Raw genomic sequence first — 24971 nt, forward strand, 5'->3', positions numbered from 1 at the left:
TGTACTTTTTCAAGACTGCTTTATTCTAAGTCCTTTTATGTTATAGGTCTTTTTCATTTTTAAATCTTATTATCAATTTCTTTTTTTAATTTAAAACAATTTTTATTTTTTTTTAATTTTTAAATTAAAAAAAATTTTAATGTTTATTTATTTTTGAGAGAGACAGAGACAGAATGCAAGTGGGTTAGGGGCAGAGAAAGAGGCAGACACAGAATCCCAAGCAGGTCCAGGCTCTGAGCTGTCAGCACAGAGCCCGACATGGGGATTGAACTCACAAGCCATGAGATCATGACCTGAGCCGAAGTCGGACGCTCAACCGACTGAGCCACCCAGGCGCCCCTAAAACAATTTTTTTAATGTTTATTTCTAAGAGAAAGAGAGAGAGAGTGAGTGGGAGAGTGGAGAGAGAGGAGACACAGAATCTGAGGCAGGCTCCAGGCTCTGAGCTGTCAGCACAGAGCCTGACACAGGGCTTGAACTCCTAAATCGTGAGATCATGACCTCAGCTGAAGTCCGACGCTTAACTGACTGAGCCACGGAGGTGCCCCAGATTATCAGTTTCTGTAAAAAAAAAAAAAAAAAAAAAAAGCCTACTGGAATTATGATTTATATTCAAATAAAGTTATATTTCAATTTGGTGAGAACACATTAACAGTACTGATTCTTTCAATTTGTAATTATAGTATAATGCATGATTTAAGTTTCTTTGGTTTCTCACAGCAATAGTTTGAGTGATCAATGTACAGATACTATGTGTCTTTTGGATATTTTTTCCTAAGTACTGCCATAAATGTAATTATTTTTCATTTTTATTTTCTAATAGTTTACTGCTTATATGTAATAACACAATTAATTTCTGTATATTAACTTTACATCTTGCAACCTTGCTATATTAATCTTTTGGTTTTAGAGGTTGTATTGTATGTGTCTTAGGACTTTACACATAAACAATCATGCTATCTATAAATAAGAAAGTTTTGCTTTTTCCTTTCTCATCTGTATTTTTTAATTTCTTTCTCTTACCTAATTGCAATGGCTAGAACAGTTTGATCAATGCTGAATACAGTTAGCACAAATGGGCACCTTTCCTTTGTTCCAGATCTAAGAGACATGGTCAGATTTTCATCATTAAGTACAATGCTAGCCATAGGTTTTCATTGATGCCCTTTAACAGACTGTGGAGGTTCTCTTCCATGTCTGATTTGCTGAAAGGTTGGTTTTGGGTTTTTTTTTTAATCTGAAAAGAGTATTGAATATCATCAAATCATTTTTGAGAATCTGTTACTCACATGGTTTTTCTCCTTTATTTTGTTTACTCTGAATTCCACTGATTGATGTTTTGAATATTACACAAGTTTTGCTTTTCTAGAATATACTTGGTGTGGTCATGATGTATTACATCTTCATATATTGCTTGATTTGATTGGCTAAAATTATGCTAAGTGTTTTATGTCCCTGTTCATGAGGAATATTGGTCTGTAATTGTTTTTTTATGTCTTTATTAGGTTAGGGTTATGCTGGCCTCGTGAAATGGGTTAGGAATTATTCCCCCTCTTCCATTTTCTGTAAAAATTTAAGATTGGTATTACTTCATTAAATGTTTGACAGAATTCATCAGTAAAACCATCTGAGATTAATGTTTTCTCTTTGTTAAGGTTTTTAATAACAAGTTCAATTTCTTTACTATATAGGGCTACTCAGATTTTCTGCTTCTTCTGGTATCAGTGTTGGTAAATTGCGTTCTTCAAAAATTTGTCCATTTTGGGAGCGCCTGGGTGGTTCAGTAGGTTAAACATCCGACTTCAGCTCAGGTCACAATCTCACGGTTTGTGGGTTCAAGCCCTACATCAGGCTCTGTGCTGAAAGCTCAGCACCTGGAGCCTGCTTTGGATTCCGTGTCTCCCTCTCTCTCTCTGCCCCTGCCCCGCTCATGCTCTGTCTCTGTCTCTCAAAAATGAACAAAAAATTTTTTTTAATTTGTCCATTTTGTCTAAGTTTCTGAGCTTACTGGCATAAAATTCTTCAAAATATATTATTCCTATATTTAAATGTTTATAGGATATGTAGTGATAATTCATTTCATTTAACATATTGGTAAAATGCTTTCAATATCTCTCCTCACTTGCCTGCTTCCCCTACTTTCTATTTAATTTAGATTTAATTCACTCTATTTTTTCTAGCTCCTTAAAATGGACTCTTAGGTCACTAATTTTCAGACCTTTTGCCTTTTCTAATATAAGCACTTAAAGTCATAGTGTTTTCCATAAGATTTGCTTTAGCTGCATCTTGTCAATTTTGAAATACTCTACTCTCACAATCATTCAGTTTGCAATACTTTCTAGTTTTTCTTGTGATATTTTTCTTTTACCCATGGATTATTTAGAAGTATGTTTTTCAATTATTTGAGGTTTTCCTTTATATCTAATTCTTATTGATTTTTAATTTGACTTCATTGTGGTTAGGGAACATACTCCTTATGAATTCAACTCTTTTAAATTCAACTCTTTCAAAACATATTATTTCCTTCAGCGTATGATTTATCTAAGTCATTGTACCATGTGCCTTTGAAAAGAATGGGTATTCTTCAGTAGTTGCTGAATACAACGTTCTATAAATATCTACTAGATCAAGATGGTTAATAGTGTTTATCCATTCTGACAATCTGTGCTATAGTTGGATATAGGCGGATAAAGGCCTATCATTTTATGATTTTTTTTTTGCCTGTAGTTTCTTTGGCTTTCTTTTTTGTTCTTCTCTTCTTCCTTTCTTGACTTCTTTTTAAATAACTTTTAAAATCCAATTTTAATGTATTGGCTTCATAGCTATGCCTTCTGCATATCTCTTTAGGATTGCTCTAGGGATTACAATATATATCTAACTTTTCATAGTCTATTTAGAGTTAAAATTTTGTGACATCACGTAAAATATACAAATGCTGCCATCACATAAGTACCTTTGCCCCTTTCATCCTTCATGCTATAGCTGTCATATGTACATATCTACATATACAGTTGACCCCCAAACAACATGGGTTTGAACTGCACTCATCCACTTATACACAGATTTTCTTCAGTAAATACAGTATAGCACTATAAATGTATTTTCTCTTCCTTATGATTTTATTAGTAACATTTTCTTTTCTCTATCTTACTTTATTATAAGAATACAGTATATAATATACATAACATATAAACTATTTGTTAATCAACTGTTTATGTTATTGGTAAGGCTTCCAGTCACCAGTAGGCTATTAGTAGTTAAGTTTTGGGGGAGTCAAAAGCTATGCACAAATTTTTGACTGCATGGGCATCAGCACCCCTAACACTTATGTTAAGAGTCAACGGTGTTACAAACTCCACAATACAATGCTATAAATTTTCACTTATAACACACTGAAGCATTTTATATAAATAAGGAGGAAAAATGTTTGTTTTCTAATATTTTCTCATGTATTGATCACTTCTGATTCTTTTCAGCCCTTCCTAAAGATCCAAGTATCCATTTGTTACAATTTCTGGTTAGCTTAAAGAATCTCCTTTAGCTTTCTTACCCTGCAGGTCTGCAGCTGTCAAAATCTCTGGTTGTCTTTTATGTTGAAATACCTTATTTCATTATTTACTGTTAAAAAATAATACCTGATGGAAATATGATTTATACAAAGAAGTGAAGGGTATCAGATATAATAAGTACGGTGGCATACATAAAAGACTAATTTGTATCTAATTTATTAACATCTTAAAAACTAATTAGTAGGCCTCTGACAGATCTGGAGCAGTTATGTCTGCTGCTGGGGTTTCTACTACAGATGCAATAAAAAAGTGTTCTCACACTTTCTACCTGTCTGATTGTGGCAGCCATGACTAAATGGGAGAATACAAGGGAAAAACATGGTAATACAGAAAAAACATGGAGAAAGAATTTATGTAACTGAGAAATAACCTTGTAAACGTAAAGAGCCTATTTTACTAAAAAACCAAACCAAAACCAAAAAAAAACCCAAAAATCTAAAATTTGAGCTAGAAGAAAAATTATTTATAGATGAAAATGACTGAAAGTTATTTACCACTTCTTCAGTAAAGATGTAGGATGTATTTCCCTCCCCTTGAATCTCTCCTGGCCTGTGCCTAAGTTAATCAAAAGATATCCAGAGAAGTGACTACAACAGTTCCAGGACTAACATCTGAGAAGACAAAGCTTCAATGCTGGTCTCGTTAAACCCTGAGCCATCAGGCAAGAGGTCTGTCTTAGCTTGCTGGAGAGACCACGTGGAGAGGTACTGGGACCATAGGGAAAGATAGCAACCCATTTGAGGACGTTTCAACCACACCCCACCAAGAGGATATCCATGTGGATGAAGCTGTGCTGGGCTCTCCAGACAGGATATTTGCCAGCTGAACACCACGGGGTAACCACAGTAAACACCATGTGAGGAGAATCACAAAATCAAGTTCTACTCAAATTGATGATCCATAAAGTTGTGAGATATGATAAATAGGCTGTTGTTTTAAGCCACCAAGTTTTAGGGTAACTTGTTACACCACAAAAGAACTAGAAGAATAGCTTACAATTTAAAGCAAAAATAACAATGTGAGGTTGATAATATATGTAAAAGTAAAATATATGACAATAACAAAAATAGAAGGTAGGTAGAAATACACTGATGTATATCAAGTGTCATAATGTCAAATCAAGGTAGACTATGGTAAGTTAAGGATGCGTATTATAACCCTAGAGAACCACTAAAAAAAGATAGTTTTAGCTCAAAAGCTAATAGAGGGAAAAAAAAGGAATGCCAAAACAGACTTAATTAATCCAAACTAAGGCAGGCAATGAGGGAAAAAAAGGAAAAGAAAATAGAACTAGTGAAAACAAACAGAAAAATCATGGACCTAAAATCAAACTTAACGGTAATTATAAGTAAATCAAATAAACATTCCAATGGAACAATTGTTAGAATGGACAAATTAAAAAGGAAAATAAGAGATGCCTGGGTGGCTCAATGGGTTAAGTGTTTGACTCTTGATTTCGGCTCAGGTCATGATCTCGTGGTTCATGGGATCCAGCCCCACGTCGGGCTTTTTGCTAACAGCTCTCCTTCTCTCTCTGTCCCTCCCCTGCTCATGCTCTCTCTCCTCCTCAAAATAAATAAACATTTTTTAAAAAAAGGAAAATAAGATTCAACTTCATGCTCTTTACATTTAAAGATACCCTTTAAATATAAAGACATATTTAGGTTACAAAAAAACATGCAAACACTAATCACAAGAAAGCTATATGAATATCAAGGTGGATTTTAAGATGAAGTACTAGCATAGATAGTTAGCACTTATCATTTCCTAACAAGTGGTCAATTCATTTAGAAGACAGTCACCTAACAATTTCAAAATACATGAAGCAAAAACTGACAGGAATGAAGTAAAAAGTAGAGCAATCTACGGTTACCACTGGACATTTATCTCTCAGAAAAATCAATAAGGATACAGAATATATATGAAAAACACTATCAACCAATTCTACCTTATTAATATTTAGAACACTATGCCCCAACAGAAAACATTCTCTTCAAGTGCATGTGGAATACTCATCAAAGGCAACCATACTTTGGGCCATAAAACAAATCTCAGAAAATATCAAAGGATAGAAACCTGACAGAATATATTCTCAGATGATAATGTAATTCAGTTATGATTCAATCCTTGGAAAATCTCCAAATATTTGGAAGCTAAGTTATACTTCTAAATAATCATTGGTCAAAGAAAAAATCACAAGGGATATGAGAAAAATACTTTGAACTAAATGATAGTGGAAATGTAATAAGTCAAAATTTATGAGATGCAGCTAAAGCACTGATAAGAAAAAAAAACTTTTATAAATGGAAATTTATAGTTTTAAACACTTTTATTATAAAAGAAGAGAAGGTTAAAATCGATGATTTATGTTTCTACTTAAGAAAATGGGAAAAAAAACAAAGTATACACAAAGAGGAAATGATAGAGTAGAATCAGTGAAATATAAAATGGGCAAATAATAGAGAAAATAAATGAATAAAAATCTGGTTCACTGAAAAAAAATCAATAAAACAGATAAACCCCTTGTGAGACTGATCAAGAAAAAAAAAGAAAGAAAACACAAATTATCAATGCCAGGAATGAAAGAATATCATCAGAGACCTACAGACATTAAAAGGATTATAAGAGAGTATTATGAACAAAAAGTCATTCAAAAAATTTAACACCTTGGGTTAAATGAACAAATTTCTTGAAAGACATAAACTAACTGAGAGGCAAAACACAGAAAATCTAGTCCTATAATCATTAAAGGAATTGAATTTTTAATTAAAACTTTCCCACAGAGAAAACTCCAAGCCTAGATTACTTCACTGTTAAATTCTATAAAACATATCAATCTTACACAACTCTTTTAAGAAAACAGAAGAAGGACTTTCTATTTCATTTTATGAGGTCAGCAATTCCAATACCAAAATCCAATAAAGACATAAGAAATTTAGATACCAAGAACCTTCATGAACACAGATAATTAACAAAAATTAACAAAATATTAGCAAATCAAATCTAGCAATAAAAAAATACACCAAGGTAGAGTACAGCATTTTAAAATAATCAATGTAACCAGTACATTAACTGAAGAAAGGAGAACACCATACAATCAGCTTAATATATACCAAAAACATACGGACAAAATTTTACATCCATTCCTAATGAAAACTTGAACCAGGAACAGAAGAACTTTCTTAAGCTAATAAAAGGCATGTACAAAAACAGAGTCTACATCATATGTAATGGTAAAAGACCTAATACTTTCCCTGTAAGACTATAAACAAAACAAGGATTTACCTTCATCACTTCTAATTCAAAAAACTGGTCAAGGCATTAAGGTGAAAAATAGAAATAGCCAAAGATTGGAAAGAAAAATGTCTTTATTCACAGATGACATAATTGTGTATGTGAGAAATCTAAAAAAATGACTAGAAGTGATGAATAGATAAAGCTAGGTCATGGGATACTAGGTCACCATACAAAATAAATTTAATTCTAATTTTTTTTTTTTCAACGTTTATTTATTTTTGGGACAGAGAGAGACAGAGCATGAATGGGGGAGGGACAGAGAGAGAGGGAGACACAGAATCGGAAACAGGCTCCAGGCTCTGAGCCATCAGCCCAGAGCCTGACACGGGGCTCGAACTCACGGACCGTGAGATCGTGACCTGGCTGAAGTCGGACGCTCAATTCTAGATATTACTTATGAACATTTTGGAAACATGAATAAAAAAACTGCTTAAAACAAAATGTTTTAAAACTTCCCAAAACATTCAAAAATAATAAAGTACAAAACACTGTTGAAATAAAGATCTTTTTAAAAATGGAGAGATGAACTGCCAGAATCAATACTGTTCAACATCAATTTTCCCCCAAACTGATCTACTGATTCAGCACAATCCAAATCAATATCCTAGCGGGAGCACCTGGGTGGCTCAGTCTGTTAAGCATCAGACTCTTTCGGCTCAGGTCATGATTTCACAGCTTGTGAGATTGAGCTCCTGCATTGGCATTCTCTCTCACTCACTCTCTCTCTCTGCCCCTTCACCATGCACGCACTCTTTCTCTCTCTCAAAATAAATAAATAAACTTAAAAAAAAACATCCTAACAGGATTTTTTAAAAGAAAGAAATTGACAAGCTTATTTTAAAATTTACATGAAAATTCAAAGTACCTTTAATATCCAAAGCAACTTGAAAATGAGAAACAAAGTTGGAAGACTTTATCTGATTTTTGAGACTAGTAAAGCTAAATAATCACTACAGCGTATTACTGGAGTGAAGAAGAAAGAAAAGTAGGTCAGTGAAACAGGGAATCTAGAAATACACTGATATGGTAGTTGGTTTTGATGAAAGTACCAAAACAATTCACTAAAGAATGGGAAGTCTTTTCAACAAAATCTTAAAAATCTCCATCTGAAAAAAATTTCAACAATCACTTCATCTCATACATATAAATTAAGATAAATAATCATAAAAGCTAAAACTATAAAATAAAACATCCTGTAGACAACATAGGGGCATGTAATTGAACTTGGTGGTAGGCAATGACTGCTAATACAGGATAGAGACAGCATATTTTTAAATACTGATAAACTGTACTTCAAAATTTTTGAAAACTTCTGCTGATCAAAAGACGTAACTGTTCACAAAAAAGAATAGTGAGCCACAGGTTAGAAGAAAATATCTGTAGACATAAATTTGGCAAAGGATTTGAATCCAGAATATTAAAGAGCTCCTATAACTCAATAATAAAAACACAAGTAAGCACATTTTTTTAATGGGCAAAAGATTTGAACAGACTGTTCATAAAAGAAGATATACAAATGGCCAAACACATGTGAAAAGCTGCTCAACCTCATTAATCATCAGGAAAATGCAAATTTAGAATCACAATTAGATCATACTCCACAACCACAAGAATGACTAAAATGGAAAAGACTAACAATACCAAATGATGAGGATATGGAGCAACTAGTGTTCTCATATATTGCAGGTGGGAGTGCAAAATGGTGCTACTATTTTGGATTTCTGCTTGGAAGTCTCCTAAAAAGAAACATACACCGATCCTGTGATATGCCACTCTATTTCTGAGAAAAATGTAAATGTAGGTTCGTAAAACATATATAAAATAATGTGCATAGTCTTCTTCTTCTCCTTTTTTTTTTTAAGTAAGCTCTATGCCAAGAGTCATATGCTCTATTAGTCTATCAGTCTATTAACTGAGCCAGCCAGGCACCCCCCCACCCCCCACCACCAACAGTAGCTTTATTCTTAATAGATAAAACCCAGAGAATGAATAACCAAAATGTGGTATGTTTACACAACAGAATATTCCTCAACAATAAATAGGAACAAACCACTAAAACACACAACTGTAATGAATCTTAAAACATTTTCTAGGTGAAAGAAGCCAGACATAAGTGTACATATTGATGGTGCCATTAATATATAGTTCTAGAACAAGCAAAACAAATCTATAGTGATAGAATAGTAGCTGTTGCTAGGAGATGCGAAAGGATAGACCAGGAAAGAACATGAGATAATTTAAAATGCAGGTTTTATTATTATTCAGGTATGCTGAGGCCAATAGATCAGGAGATGACCACCATTAAAAAGAGTTTGTTACTCACAGTTCCCAAGAGGAGGGGGCCACTTCACACTATGCAAGGCCACATGGGGAAGCACCAGGGTCAGTTAGGAGGCAGGAGGAGTCAGAGGAAAGAAAACAAGGGTAAGAGAGTTTATTGTGGTTTCTGAGAGAAGAAACAGGCTAGGTGGGTAAGCAGGCCTAGGATTGGCTAGTTTGAATAACTTCAGCAGGCTGTGGGATGTAGGGGCTGTCCCAGGTTGGTAGCACATCACCATGAGGTGATAAGAGCAGGGAAATATTGGCCTGGAGCATAAGAGCCTGATAGAGAGAATGGGTGTGGATGGTCTCTGGATTGGTCAGTTTGTACATATGCAGGGCATGCTCACCAGCAAATCATTTACTATCTCTAGAAACTGGCTAGTGCTGGGATGAGCAATCTCTACATGGTCAATAAGGTACCCGATGTCAAAACATCAGAATAAAAAGACATACTTGGAGGTGCCTGGGTGGCTCAGTTGGTTAAGCATCCAACTCTTCATTTTGGCTCATGTGATGATCTCGCGGTTTGTGGGTTTGAATCCTGTATCAGGCTCTGTGCTGACAGCAAAATGTCTGCTGCAGATTCTTTCTCTCTCTCTCTTTCCACCCCTCCCCTGCTCTCTTTCTCTCTCAAACCAAGTGAACATTAAAAAAAAAAAAAAAAAAAAAAAAAAAAAGACATGCTTAATACACAAGGGAACATTCTGATAATGGAAATGTTGTGGTTTAGATGGGTGTATGCATTTGTCTGCCTCATGACCAATGCTGGCCCTTCCCTATGTATTCCTGAATGGTGTGATATACCTCCTCCTCTTGGGAACTGTGGGTAACAAACCATCTTTTTAAAATTCAAACCAGGGGTGCCTGGTGGCTTAGTCAGTTAAGCGTTCAACTCTTGATTTTGGCTCAGGTCATGATCCCAGGATCATGGGATATCTCTCTCTCCAAAATAAAAAATAATAAAAATAAAATTAAATAAATTCATCAAACCAAACACTTAAACACATGCAACTTACCTTTTACAGACACTGATTTAATCTTGATATCAATTAAGTGTAACTTTTTATCCTAAATGTTCTAATATTCCTAAGACTATATAGTATATTAGCAAACATTATGGATCTAGCCTTGTTCATTGCTTCTCAAATCTTTCTGGCTCTAACATCAAATTTAGGAACTTGAGGTTAGGAGAGGGCAGGAAAATATGAGACCTGTATCCTTAAATGATAGTGGAGCAAACAGATTGAGTAAAGTTTCATCCTTTGACTGAGACACAACTCAAAGTGACCTCTTATGAGCACTTTGAAGTGAAAGACTTCTTTCAAGTCTTATGTATTAACTAAAAATGTGTCCAGATGCACCTGGGTGGCTCAGTTGCTTAAGCATCTAACTCTTGATTTTGGCTCAGGTCATGAGCTTATGGTTTGTGAGTATGAGCCCCGCACCAGGCTCTGCGCTGACAGTGTAGAGCCTGCTTGGGATTCATTCTCTCTCTCTCTCTCTCTCTCTCTCTCTCTCTGCCCCTCCACTCTCACATCAGATCTGGGCATGAAAAACAATGAAAGAGAGGTAGCATCTCCCAATATCCTTTCATTGCAGCCATTTAGAAATATCACAAATTCTAACACCAAATAAAGTATGGAAAACACAATCTTAGAATATAAAATGTATAATATATAGTTTTAAAAATACTCCTGCACTGTGTTTTTCTCACTCAGTGCAGATCACTGAAATCTATGGGACAGCACTAGCCAACAGGTCCCCGCTAAGTCTTCACTCAGCCAAAGTGGCAAACGTGAGTGATAGTCTTTTGGACTAAACTAGGCCATCAACCAGCCCATGTCATCAAGACCAAACCCTACCACATTCCCATTAATCTTCAGCAGATAACACAGGCCATTTGGCAAAAATTACTCAATTTTCCTCATGAAAAGATTCATCTTTATCTTCAAGCTTTAGCTTCTTCTTTCCATTTTTAGAAGAGGTGTTCTTCCACCTGGTTCTAGATTCCATAATCTTCTACCTACTTAGGGATGCTAAGTCCATAACCAACCCCCTCTCTAGCTATAGGGGATTTTACTATTATTTGACCTTCCTCCCAATGAGAGGTGAGGTTCTATGTACCCTTCCTTTAGATTGGGATAGGTTTTATGACTGCTATGACCAATAGACATACAGGAGAAGTAGCACTGGGCCAGTTTCTGGTCCCCCACCTCAAGAGAGTGGCAGCTTCCTCTCCCTGTCTCTTGGAACACTCTCTAGGATCCCTGGGCTGCCATGTAAGAAGCCTGACTACCATGCAGGAAAAGCTTCAGTTGATAGCCCCAGCTGAGCTTAAACTTCTAGCCATCCCTCCAAAGGCTCCAGACATAAGGTCTTAGACCATCCTGACTAGACCATCCACTAGCTGAATACTACCAAGTGACCCCAGTTGATGTCATGTAGACAGAATTGCCCACTGAGCTCTGCTCAAATTGCTGATCCATAAAACCATGTATCAAGCCAATACATTTTGGCTTCATTTTTTATATCATACATATGTCATTTTTTTTACACTATAGATCATCACAACATGAGTATCTTCACGACCTCTGTCTCTCTTCCAGGTATTTTCTTTCGGAATATAAAAACATATTCATGTCTGGCCCAATCTTATCAACATTTTTCATTTTACCCAAGATCCCCTTTTACTTATCACACACCCTCATTTTCTTTCCTTTCACTTATGCTCCTGCCTTTCATTCTCTATCTTTCCACAGCGGTGCTTCTTCCCTAATCATGCCAATGAAATTATTTTTGCCAAGACCAATGATGTTTAGGCTCTGACAAATACAGTTAATTATTAGTTCTTCTCTTACTTGCTCTCTGTGTCATGTCATTGAACACTCATTCCTTTAGGAAACTCTTCTCGGGTCGCCTCAATTCCATTCCCTCTTGGCTTATCTTCCTAGTAACTCCTTCCTTTCTCCCTTATTTCTTCTCTGCTGCCTGTACCCTAAATAGATTTTTCCCAAGGTTCTCTTTTCCACTTATCTCTTCTTTACATGGTTTGCAAACTCATCATATCCATCCCTACAACCACTGCTTCAAGTAGATGCTGTATCCTGAGAGTTCTAAGTCCATATTTGTAGCCTAGATCTTTCTCTAGAATCTAAGGGTCAATTCTGACTGGACAGCTTCATGGAAACTCCCCTAGAGTGTTCACACCCAACAAGAGCAAAAGTCACCTCCCACTGCCAGACTGCCATTCTCCTGGACTTCCCAGTCAGTTGGTGAATGCAACATCTATTTGAAAGTTACACTTGACTCCTCCTGCATCCATGCTTATACTGAATGTACTTACTTAATATATCTGGAAATGGTTTATTCCTCCTTATCCCATTTCTAAAACCATAGTTCAGGATTTCATCACTTCTTTTTACAGATTCCACAGGCTTCTGGATTCAACTCACTCTCCAACATCCTGCTAGAGTGTTCACTCTAGGTGCAAATCTTATCATATCACTCTTTGGCTAAAACCCTTTGGTGCCTCCCCAACAGTTTCAGATTCAAATTCAAATTTCTTAACATGACGAGCACAATCCTTGGCTACTACTTCTCATCTCTTGCCTCTTCCCACTTGTGCCATTATAGCCAAGTACATGGATACACTTGGAGTTTCATAAATTCACTGAATTTTCATATTCTTCCAGTCTCTATACCTGCTGTTTCTGCTACATGAAACATCCTCCCCTTTTAAAACAAATTAATAGTCACTTTTTGTTTAAAGCTCAATTTAGCGATCATTTTCTCAAGAAAGCCTTCCTGCCCCCTTATTCTGTTTTAGGTAACTTTCCCAGTGTGGTTACTATGTGCTCTTCTCTATCATGACACTTAGAACATAATTTTCTATGTAACATCCTATTGAGAGGTCTGTCTGAGCACTAGACTAAGATTTCGAAGGCAAGGATTTTTTTTATCTAAGTTCTCCAGTCACCCTTTGGCACATATCAGATACTCACAGATATTTCTTGAATGAATGAATGAATGAGTTAGTGGCACATATTTGGTTGCCAGATTAACTAGTTTCACAGAGACTTTTAATAGTAATACAAAACGTTATGAAATTCATGAAAGTAATTTCTTCCTAGAAAGGAATAATGTTAAAAAAGGGTTGTATCACAATTCACCTTCTCAGCTTTTCTTTGCTTGAATGAAGAAGAGAAACCTTTTTGCTTTTCTCAAACTCTGGCAATGGAGCCTTTAATTCAAGCCCAGTCTCACTTCTTAGTGATTCAGAGCTAGAAACAAGAGAAAATCATGTCATAGATTTCAGAGGAAAATTGTCAGACAATATTAAACAATCAGCACCAATACACTAATCAAAGGTGCTTCGAACTTCCTTGCTTCATGTAAAGGTGCAGTAAATACCAAAGCACTTTACCTTACATACTTGGTGAAGAATATTTATTTCAAAGACTCTAAAGAATTTATGATCAAGATCATCACAAATCCATGACTGATTAAACTCTAAAATATACAGATAAAGAGTAACAGATACCAGCAGTATTAAAATATTCTGACTTCATTGATTATGACTCTCCAAATTATATGACTGTATAGAAAGGTGTATAATAGGAAAAAACCACAAAGGATTAGAGGGTCACATTACACTATTCCAACCTGATCAGCAAAGGTCAGATATCCTCCATTTATGGATATTTTCTGGCTCTACCATTTTTCTAAAACTTCTCCATGCATTTTGATTAATTTTTTTTAAATAATTCCCTAAGAAACAAATAAACTAATATTATCTCCTTTATCCCAAGAGACAGAACTTAATTTGAAAATTTACTTTTATTTGTAGTGGTAGAATTCTGAAGCAAAACAAAGATTCAAGACAAGGAGGGTTCAAAAAGAAATTGCAAATAATACAAGAAAATTACAAAGCCTTCCAAAACCCTTCCCAATCTCATGTCCCAGATAAAGTTTAATACAATAAATTTATTTATGGTTAAAATGTTAAAATATCAAGAAACTTGTTGATATTTTTGCACCACTTAAGTGAGCACATCTTTGGTTTAACCACACTTATTGGTTGCCAAGTCTTTTCCTTGTTTAAAATAGTAGATGGTCACATTTCTACAAACAGTTGATGGTCACATTCTACAAATTCCGGAAGTGACTGACTCAAAATTCTCACCATCATCATTCATGTCCTCAGCAGCTATGTTTATTGTAGCTCTATGCTCTATTTAAAATTAAAATCCCTTTGGAAATCAGCTTAAAGTGAATGAAAGAAATTCACAAAAATTGAATTTTTATAAGCAGATAAAGAAAGGTCTGACCCCCAGTTCAACCGCCTATCCAATGCAGGTTTGAATACCAGCTCTAATATCTATGGGGGTGGGGGGTTGGGTGGATGGGGACAGAGATAGAGAGACCTTTTTTAAGGGTTGTTTTCTCACGAACTGAGGGGACAGATTCATAAGTTCAAAAAAGACATCAGGGAGAAGCTTAGTGGTAGGTGGATAACATCTGAGGCTGCTCTTATCTGTTCAAATACTGGGGTTATATGTAAAATTTTTTTCTGAAGAAGATTCTACTGTTTCTAAAAAGTTTGAATATCGCTGCTATTATTTAACTCTGATTAATGGTAACTCAGACTCTACCACATCCAGTGTTGGGGAACTTACTACCTTGCAATTCACCCTGGTCCCCTGTGATCAAATAGGATTGTTAAGAAGTACTTCCTAGGGGCGCCTGGGTGGCTCGGTCAGTTAAGCGTCTGACTTTGGCTCAGGTCATGATCTCACAGCTTGTGAGTTTGAGCCCTGCATCAGGCTCTGTGTTGACACAGAGTTCTCCAGAAATTACCCAGTAAAAATTTATATTATGAAAAAGTGAAAACAAAACTAACCAAGCAAATAGGTCAGTAGAAAAATATCCCAAGTGTTCACTGCAGGAGTTCTGCATGGGCAATCCAGGTTCTTCAGGCTTCACAGAATATTCATTCTTAACTGAAAGTTTTAAAGGGGGACTATTTTAATTCTAACATCACTGGTGGGGACGATGTTAATCACACATACAAGCCCTGAACAAAAAACAGTTGCCACTTTTTACTCAACAGAGTTTACAAAGCAGTATTTTTTAAATAGAATGCATTTTATAGATTTCAGTCTATAAAGCAGGAAACCACCCAGGTTAGAAAGCAAAATGAAAATACTACATTCTATTCACTCCAGACATCAACCAATTTCTAGAACCAAATTCTAGTAACTTAGTGGTAGGTGTGCTTAAAACACATTCAGCTGAGATTTATTTATTAAGTTTTTATAGGTAACTGTCATACTTAACAGAAAATAAGTATGAGTCTGCAGTAGGCAGCTGTATTGTCAAAATATGACATCTGATGGTTTTTTCTTTCTTTCCTTTTTTTTTTTTTTTTTTTTTTTTTTTGCAGCTGCTCATTTTCAGAGCAAACATGAGATGACCAGAAGCAGACGTGGTTATGACCAATAGGAAGGTGCTAGACAGCTGGTGATGAGCAGCTGCTCTATTTCCACTGAGAACCAAATAAGAGTTTGCAAAGAGGATTTGGGTCACCAGTTAGCCATTTCCAGGAAGAACTCTGAAACTCAGGGGCTGAAAGCCATTGGAATGTTATAGAACAGACTCACCAATCTGCCCTCAATGTTAAAAAAGGACATGAAAAAAAGAGGAGTGTACTGAGTCCTACGTCATCTGGAGTATGAGTTTATACAGGATAATCCTGAAAGTGTTTTTCAGGCCCATTTTAAGAAAAAAACATCTTAATTTTAAAAGATTCCTAGCTAATATCCCAGGCCTAGAAAAACCACAAATAGTCATTGACCACAATGATTTCAGTAGAATTTAATTTCAGAAATTGGAGTTTGTCCTTTCATGAGCCAAATTAAAGCTAATTTAGCTTAAGTGTTTAGATGCTGGTGATACACATTAGACAATGTAGGTGAAGAGTTTTGAAATGTGAGGTCTAATTGAAGCACTGACAGTAATTACCTAGGTCTAAAAATCTAAAACGGAAAGGACAAACACCCTAGCAACTTACAGAAGTAAACTAATTTATAAACAAGGGTTTTGCAAGCAGAAAGTATGATAAGATTCAAGGTTAGTGGCCCTGGCTTTTAGACACTCATACAATGACACAGCATGATTAATTCCATTTTAAAGAGCAAGAAATGATGGTAACAGCTAGGGCACTAAAAAGAAAAACCCTGTGCCTGCTGCAACACTGTTTGCCCTTGTGCAACACACTTTAAGCTTTGGAACACATAAATTTTGTCTTCGCAGGTAGGGAACATATGTTTCCTTTTATTTTATTTATACTTTTTCCTTCAGACTATGATTAATAAGGATTACATGTTCTTTACAGTACACAGCATACAGTTAATCCTCAGCAAATAAAAAGCATAAGTGGAATACCAACTTAAAATGTATATATAGAGTTTTTGGAGCATTTAATTAGAACTTTTCAAACCTTTGGAAATTTGGTTTTCACTCACCGGTATTTGAGAAATATGTTTTCCAGTATTTTACCACAATACTCATTTTTTCGATTGTCAGTGGTTCAATTAAAGTAACATCAGCTCCATGCCCTGAAACACAACCTAAGAATTTCTGCATTAAATATTGACCTTATGACTTCTATTTATAGAAAAAACATAATATATACAACAGGCACATACCTTTAAAGTTTTCAGGGGTTATAATAACAAACAGCAAATGTATATTTTTCTTCTTGCCAAATCTGAGAGGAAAAAAGTGTTAAAATGAAGCAAAATCATCATTTGAAAAATTGGGATTCAATATTTTACCTTAAGAACTAAACTAGAATGATTTTATTTCTTTAGAACTTCAAATGATGGCATTAATATGGAATTTAGTAAAAGTAGCATCTCAAATTAGCAATGGAAAAAAGATGAACCACTTTTATTCTTGTTTAAAAAAAAAAAAAAGCCTAAGTTTTATCCATGTTCTTGAGCTAACCACCAGTTTACAAGAAATTTAAGGAAAAGAGAAATATTTTAAAGAATGCTGTGGGAATGGGGCGCCTGGGTGGCTCAGTCAGTTGAGTGTCCAACTCTTGATTTTAGCTCTGGTCATCATCTCATGGATTGAATCCCAAGTCAGGGCTCTGCACAGACAGTGAGGGGCCTGCTTGGGATTTTCTCTCTCTCCCTCTCTCTCTGCTGTTCCCCAGCTCACACTTGATCTGTCTCTATCTCAAAATAACTAAATAAACTTAAAAAAATATGCTGTGAGGATGAAATCAGCAAAAGCCAGAATGTGAAAAACTCGGTGAGACAAATGGCCCCTTTAAAAATACATATAAATAAAGAGTAAGACAAAAAAAAAAAAAAAAAAAAGGAAAGGAATAATTGAATCTTGATTTATATAAACTAACAGTTTAAAAAAATCATAGGATGGGTGGCTGGCTGGTTCAGTCAGAGGGGCATGCAACTCTTGATCTCAAGGTCATGAGTTCAAGCCCCATATTGGGGGTAGAGCCTACTTAAATAAAAACTTTAAAAAAAAAATAAAAAATCATAAACACAGAAACTTGAACACTGGATATTTGACAAAATTAAAGAATTGTTATTAATTTTCAGGTGTGTATTGTTATTTTGCGGTTATTTTAAAAGAGTCCTTATCTTTTAGAGGTATTTATTAAAGTATTTATGGATGAAAGAAAATGATATCTTAGATTTGCTTTCAAATAGTTCACCAGTTCAGCAGGGGTGGGAGAACTGGAAGGGCCAGAGATGAAACCAGATTGGCCACGTGTTGATAACTGTTAAAGCTGCATTATGGGTACAGGCAAGTTCATTATACTTTTATATGCTTGAAAAAAAAAAATAAATAAAAGAAATGTGGTGTTACAATAAACTATACTTAGGAGTTCAGGAAGTTGGAATTTCTGATAATTTAATGGGTACTGAACTTTGGCTTTGAATAAAAGGAAATTATTTTCCAAGGAGACTATTACTGTGAGCCAGACTAAAGAGAACAGCTAGTGGCGCCTGGGTGGCTCAGTCAGTTAAACATCTGACTTCAGCTCAGGTCATGGTCCTGCAGTTTATGAGTTCAAGCCCTGCGTCAGGCTCTGAAGCAGATTCTGCGTCTCCCCCTCTCTCTGTCCCTCCCCTGCTCACGTTCTGTCTGTCTCTCTCTTAAAAGTAAATAAACATTAAAAAAATTAAAAATAAAGAGAACTAAACTGCTAAACTAAACTGCCTAAGAAAAAATAACTATTCTATAATACTTAAAGTATCAATTATATTAATATGTCGTTATGTGTGGTTATTATTTATTCCCTTAAGACAGGACCTGAAGAACCCCCACTATATAATATTATTATATTATCTTATATACGCATTTGAAAATAAAGGCACATTATGCCATGCTCCAAATTACATTACAGTTGATCCTTGAACAGCATGGGTTTGAACTATGCCAGGCCACATATATGTGGATTTTTTTGGATAAAGTATAATACAGTAGTAAATGTATTTTTTTTCCTTATGATTTTCTTAGTAACATTTTCTTTCCTCTGGCTTAGTTTATTGCAAGAATACAGTATATAATACATATAACATACAAAATATGTGTTAATTGCCAAATTATCAGTAAGGCTTCTCATCAACAGCAGGCTATTAGTAGTTAAATTTTGGGGGAGAGTCAAAAGTTACACACGGATGAGAACCACACTTGAATTGAGAAAGACTGAATAAAGCAGACTGCCATTCTTAGGGTGGGTGGGTTTCATCTAATTAATTGAAGACCTAAGTAGAATAAAAAGTCTGAGAACTCCTCCAGCCTGACTACTGAGCTGAGACATTGGCCTTTTCCAGCCTTCAGATTCAGACTGAAATATCAGCTCTTCTTGGGTCTTGAACCTGCCAACTTTTCAAATGAAATTTATACCATCAGCTTTCCTGATCCTCAGACCTTTAGATTTGGACTGGAACTACACGTTGGCTCTCCTGGGTCTCTGGCTTGCCAATTACAGATCTTGGGACATCTTGGCTTCCATCATCGCATGAGCCACTTCCTTAAAATAAACCAACTTCTTCCCTATCTCTAGATAAATGGACAGATAGATGATAGATCAGCATCCTACCGGCTCTGTTTCTCTGAAGAATCCTGATTAATATAGCCACATTTTATTTATTCATTCATCTGTCTATGGACATTTGGGTTGCTTCTACCTCTCGACTACTATGAATAGTGCTGTGAACATGGTGTGAAAATATTTCAGAAACATCCTTACAGACACATCCAGAGGAATGTTTTGCCAAATATCTAGGCATCCTATGACCCAATCAAGTTGACACATAAAAATTAACCATCACAGGGGCAACTGGGTGGCTCAGTCGGTTAAGTGTCCAACTTTGACTCAGGTCATTATCTCGTGGTTTGTGGGTTCAGGCCCTGCATCAGGCTCTGTACTGAGAGCTCAGAATCCTGGTTCAGATTCTATGTCTCCCTCTCTTTCTGTCCGTCCCCCACTAGCACTCTGTCTCTTCTTCCTCAAAAATAAATAAACCTTAAAAAAATAAAAATAAAAACCATTACAGTGTTATATACATACAATGGAATATATTACTCAGCCTTAAAAAGGAACAATCTGTTAAATGCTACCATATGGGTGAACCTTTAAGACATTATGTTAAGTAAAATAAGCCAGTCACACACACAAAAATACTATATAATTTCATTTATCTGAGGTATCTAAAGTAGTCAAATTCATAGAAATAGAAAATAAAATGGTGGTTACTGAAAGATGTTGGGAGGGGTAAAGGAATACTTGTTTAATAGGAATAGAATTTATGATTTACAAAATGAAAAAGTTCTGGAGACATATTTCACAACAGTGTGAATACACTTAACACTACTGAACTGAACACTTAAAAATGGACAAGATGGGAGGCACCTAGGTGGCTCAATGGGTTAAGCATCTGACTCTTGATTTCGGTGCAGGTCACGATTCGGTGGGTTCAAGCCCTGCATGGGATTCCACACTCGCACTGAAGAGTCTTATTAGGATTCTCTCTCTTTCCCTCTCTCTGTCCCTCCCCTGCTCATGCTCTCAAAATAAAGAAACATTTTTAAAAAATGCACAAGATAGTAAAATTTGTGTTATTTGATTTTACCACAATAAAAAAAAATACCCCCCACAAAAAGAAGCTATACATGGATTTTCGACTGTGCAAGGCATTCATGCCCCCAAACCCCATGTTGTACAAGGGTCAACTGTATATGAGATTTATATCTTTTTTAATTTTTTTTAATGTTTATTTATTTCTGAGACAGAGAGAGACAGAGCATGAGTGGGGGAGGGGCAGAGAGAGAGGGAGACACAGAATCAGAAGCAGGCTCCAGGCTCTGAGCTGTCAGCACAGAGCCCGACACGGGGCTCGAACTCACAAACCCTGAGATCATGACCTGAACCGAAGTCGGTCGCGTAACCGACTGAGCCACCCAGGCGCCCCTGTATATGAGATTTATATATCTGAGTCATATATATATTGAGAGCCCTCTATATGCCAGATTCTGTGCTAGGCTCTGGGGGATATCATAAACAGGAAAACAAGGCCTCTGCTCTGATAGAGTTAATAGTTTCTTGAAGGGGTCAGACACTGAAGAAATCACTGTAGATAATTAATGAAGTAGTCAAATATGTGCCCAGTGCTGTGAAGGAAAGCCTTAGGGGCTGGTGGGAGTACCTACTTGAGAACTAACCTACTTTGCAGCCTGAGGCTTCCAGGCAGGAATGCCTCTGTGGCTGACTAGGAGTTAGCCACACAGAAGATAGAACTGGGGAGAGAGCAGACTCAGAGAAGCAGTAAAGTACATTTGGGACAAACAGAACAGGCCCTGGGAAGAGGCCTGGGTATAGAGAATAGGTAAGTTTGAGAAAGTGAAAACGCCCAATATGGTACAGAGCATCTGAGGGAGGGACACATATGATGAAACCAGAGGGGTACATAGGTCTTTGGGCCAAATTAGACATTTGGTATTCAAATGTCCCAAAATATTAAAATACCACATATTAAGTTATTGGCATGATTGTATTTGCATTTTAAAAAGGCCACTCTATGATGGGACAGACAGGCAGAGTGTGTCCTATGTGGTGGCACAGGGTGAATTTGAGAGACCATATTGCAGTTATGCAGGCAAGAACTGATGGCAGAAAAAAGACATACCCGAGAACTTTCTATAAAAAAATAAATACTTCTGGCGCACCTGGGTGGCTCAGTCAGTTAAGCATCCAACTCTTGGTTTCAGCTCAGGTCATAATCTCATGGTTAATGAGTTTGAGCCTTGTATCAGGCTCTGTGCTGATAGTGCAAAGCCTGCCTGGGATATTCTCTCTCCCTCTCTCTCTGCCCCTCCCCTCCTCACTATGTCTCAAAATAAATTTGAAACTTAAAAAAAATTGTTATAAATAAATAATTCTGAATATTTGCTAATTACTAGTGCTAACATGTGACAAGAAGGATTAGTGCTAACATGTGACATTCACACAACTGAGGTCTCTTCAGGCTTGATTCTGCTCTGTGAATTCTGAGGAGTTTGGGCTAAAAGAGAAAAAAGGAGAGAAAACACATTTCTAAGAAGAAATGAGACGCTCAGGCAGAAATAATACCATCAAATAGGCATACACGGGAGGGAGCATAGGATTAGACTGGCAGACTGGACATGGAAATAGGAAAGGCACATGAGCATACTGGTATAGGAGGGCATGTTGGCATGGTGGATGACAGGAATGTCGCTCGCCACAATGTAAGTATTTCATGTATATTTTTAAGTGGGGTATAATGGAGGTATGATTACTGGATGAGGAAACAGAAGTGGAAGGGAAAGATGGACTGAACAAACAGGACCACAGAAAGAAACTTACAAGGTAGTGTAGCTCAACTTTTGGAATAAAAATTACTTGTTGCTTCACAAAAAGTAAATTATAAGCACACTTTAGAATTAGAGAATTTTAAATAAAACAGATTATTAGCTTTTAGAAATATTCTATGTCTGGGGTGCTTGGGTGGCTCAGTCAGTGAACGTCCGACTTCGGCTCAGGTCATGATCTCATAGTTCATGGGTTCGAGCCAGGCAGCGGGGTCTGTGCTGACAGCTCAGAGCCTGGAACCTGCTTTCGATTCTGTGGCTCCCTCTCTCTCTCTGCCCCTCCCCAACTCACACTCTGTCTCTCTCTCAAAAATAAAAATAAACATTAAATTTTTTAAAGAAATATTCTATTTTTTCATTTTACAAATTGATTTTACTGGCATTAAAATAAGTTAGATTTGGATATATGAATATATATATAATGCCCTCATGATGACTTTCAAACTTCAAGCTTTACATCAGAGTTGGAATTCCTGGATTTTTGTCATTAGCACAGAATCAATTACCAACTCAAATACTTTCCCTGCTAGCGAAACCCTAATTGTGATGCTGTACAGGAGCTCCACTAATCAATAGAATTCCCAGAATCCAACACACTGGTGTGGAGCTTAGCTGCTCATTCACATTCTCTACGGATCGATAAGCTAAAAGAGTTTCTAGTTTCCAGGATCACCAAAAAAAAAAAAAAAAAAAAAAAAAAGGAAAAAGAAAAAAAAAGTCCTCTTCCTAATGAATCAATGTTCCTTAAAACAAAGCAACACAAAAACAAGGCAAAGATCTCTTTCATCCACCCCAATTAACAGCACTTCTTTCATATGCCAAAATCAAATTGCAGATTCTGAGACCTTATAAGTACCTTCTCAGTTGAAGTCTCTTGGGTTTTAAACATTTGCAATTCATTAGGGGACAATCCATTTCTCCTCATTGTATTTCATACAATATACTGTTTAAATGTCATGATGGTTCCTGAGACCATACTCTACATACAAGATTGGATGTTGATATTCTAGTGTCCCTTCCTATGCCTGTCTCAGGTATTCTCTGAAACCGAAGGCAGTTATAAGCTCAAAATGCAGCAGTACAGTTCCCTAGTCTTGCCACTATACCCGGGTCTGGTCCCTGGTAGCTGGGGCGGGGGGGGGGGGGGGGGGGGAAGATCAGATAAAATGTCTTGAGCTGAGTTGTACACTCAACTGACTAAAGAGCCTCAGGAAAGTCCTGGCCTCTGAAATCTATCATCAGTAAGAGAACCAATGGTGTCTTATAAGTCCCTATGAAGCCAGGGAAAATTTCTAAACTCATTTACTTTAGAGTCAAAAGGACTCCCAGGGACAAAAGCCAGTGTCATTTTTGGGTAGTGGTCTCGAGTACAGTTATCCATTATGCTGTCTGTGGGCCAAATGCAGCCAAATTAACTTGGCTGGTCTATTTGGGACTTGCAACAAACAACCTTCTTTGCTAATGACCATTAATTAAAACATTTTCAGTGAGAAAACTGAGAGCTTTACTATACATGTGAAAACACTTAAGTTCACTCGCTACTAGTAGGGTACCTGTGATAACATGTAGTTGAGTTCTGAGAATTTATTCTGGTCAATAGTAAAGGCTGGTGTGCTCTCTTCCCATTATGTTACTCTTCAGAAGAGTTCCTGCTGTGACCATCCTAAGTCAGGGTCACCACATGACATGATGTTAAGCATATTAAGACCTAGAATTTTCTGCAATTCCTACTTATACTCAACCATCAATTATAGAATAATGTTTTTAGTAAAACTACTTTCATGTTTTGTTATTTTGTTTATTATGAAGCATTCAGCAGGGTGGGTCATGCCAACTGACTAATGAGACTTACTGAGTTGCACTGTCAAGTCAAAGATGTTTTGGAATTAGGGACACAAAAGCACAACTTGTTAGACCCCTGTGGCTCACTAAGATTTCTTAGTGAATTAATAAGTCAACTGATCAGACAATTGAAACTATATGGGAAAGATAAAGTCAGAGCCAAACTTGATTTGTAGACTGAGCAGATGGAACCTCATTCCTTTGCTACTGCTGGACTGCTTGGAGCTCACAAGAACCACAGAATTCTAAAAACTGCAGAGACATTTCATGGAATGGAAAATCACAATTTCAGACAGGATCCATACGTTGTTGATGAGTTTAAAAGATATTTTAATTTTCCATACCTGCCTTTGGAAGATAAAGTATCAGGATGTGTCTGAATTATCAAGTATCTGCTCTTTGAGTGTGGTTCAATTTTAGAATTCTGAAGCTAAGCATATGAACCCTAAAACTATCTTAAAATATTTTATCAGTGCTGGGGTACGTGGGTGGCTCAATTGGTTAAGCGTCTGACTTCAGCTCAGGTCACAATCCCACAGTTTGTGGGTTCCAGCCCTGCGATGGACTCTGTGCTGACAGCTCAGAGCCTGGAGCCTGCTTCAGATTCTATGTCTCCCTCTCTCTCTGCCTCTCCCCTGCTCGCTCGCTCTCTCTCTCTCTCTCTCTCTCAAAAATGAATAAACATTAAAAAGTGTTTTTTAAATACGTTTTATCAACAGGTAGTATTTGAGTTAAACCAGCTCAATAAAAATGTATTTATAAAATGAAACCCAACTGGGGAGTACTATTAAGAATGTTAACCTGTAGGGGCGCCTGGGTGGCGCAGTCAGTTAAGCGTCCGACTTCAGCCAGGTCACGATCTCGCGGTCCGTGAGTTCGAGCCCCGCGTCAGGCTCTGGGCTGATGGCTCGGAGCCTGGAGCCTGTTTCCGATTCTGTGTCTCCCTCTCTCTCTGCCCCTCCCCCGTTCATGCTCTGTCTCTCTCTGTCCCAAAAATTAAAAAAAAAAAAA

At 36.6% G+C, this 24971-nt stretch overlaps 1 protein-coding gene across 2 annotated transcripts in view; it reads right to left on the reverse strand.

Moving 5' to 3' along the window:
* Positions 1-24971, reverse strand: part of SOHLH2 (spermatogenesis and oogenesis specific basic helix-loop-helix 2) — a 54810-nt gene that overhangs the window by 12569 nt on the left and 17270 nt on the right. For both annotated transcript variants that reach the window (XM_049646806.1, XM_049646807.1), the window contains exons 3-6: positions 16895-16956; positions 16712-16816; positions 15088-15187; positions 13358-13468 (exon numbers count right to left, since the gene is read on the reverse strand). In XM_049646806.1, the coding sequence (XP_049502763.1) occupies positions 13358-13468; positions 15088-15187; positions 16712-16816; positions 16895-16956 (378 nt within the window). The remainder of the gene's footprint in view (positions 1-13357; positions 13469-15087; positions 15188-16711; positions 16817-16894; positions 16957-24971) is intronic.

The sequence above is a fragment of the Panthera uncia genome (assembly GCF_023721935.1).
Source record: "Panthera uncia isolate 11264 chromosome A1 unlocalized genomic scaffold, Puncia_PCG_1.0 HiC_scaffold_16, whole genome shotgun sequence".
Classification (NCBI taxonomy): Eukaryota; Metazoa; Chordata; class Mammalia; order Carnivora; family Felidae; genus Panthera; species Panthera uncia.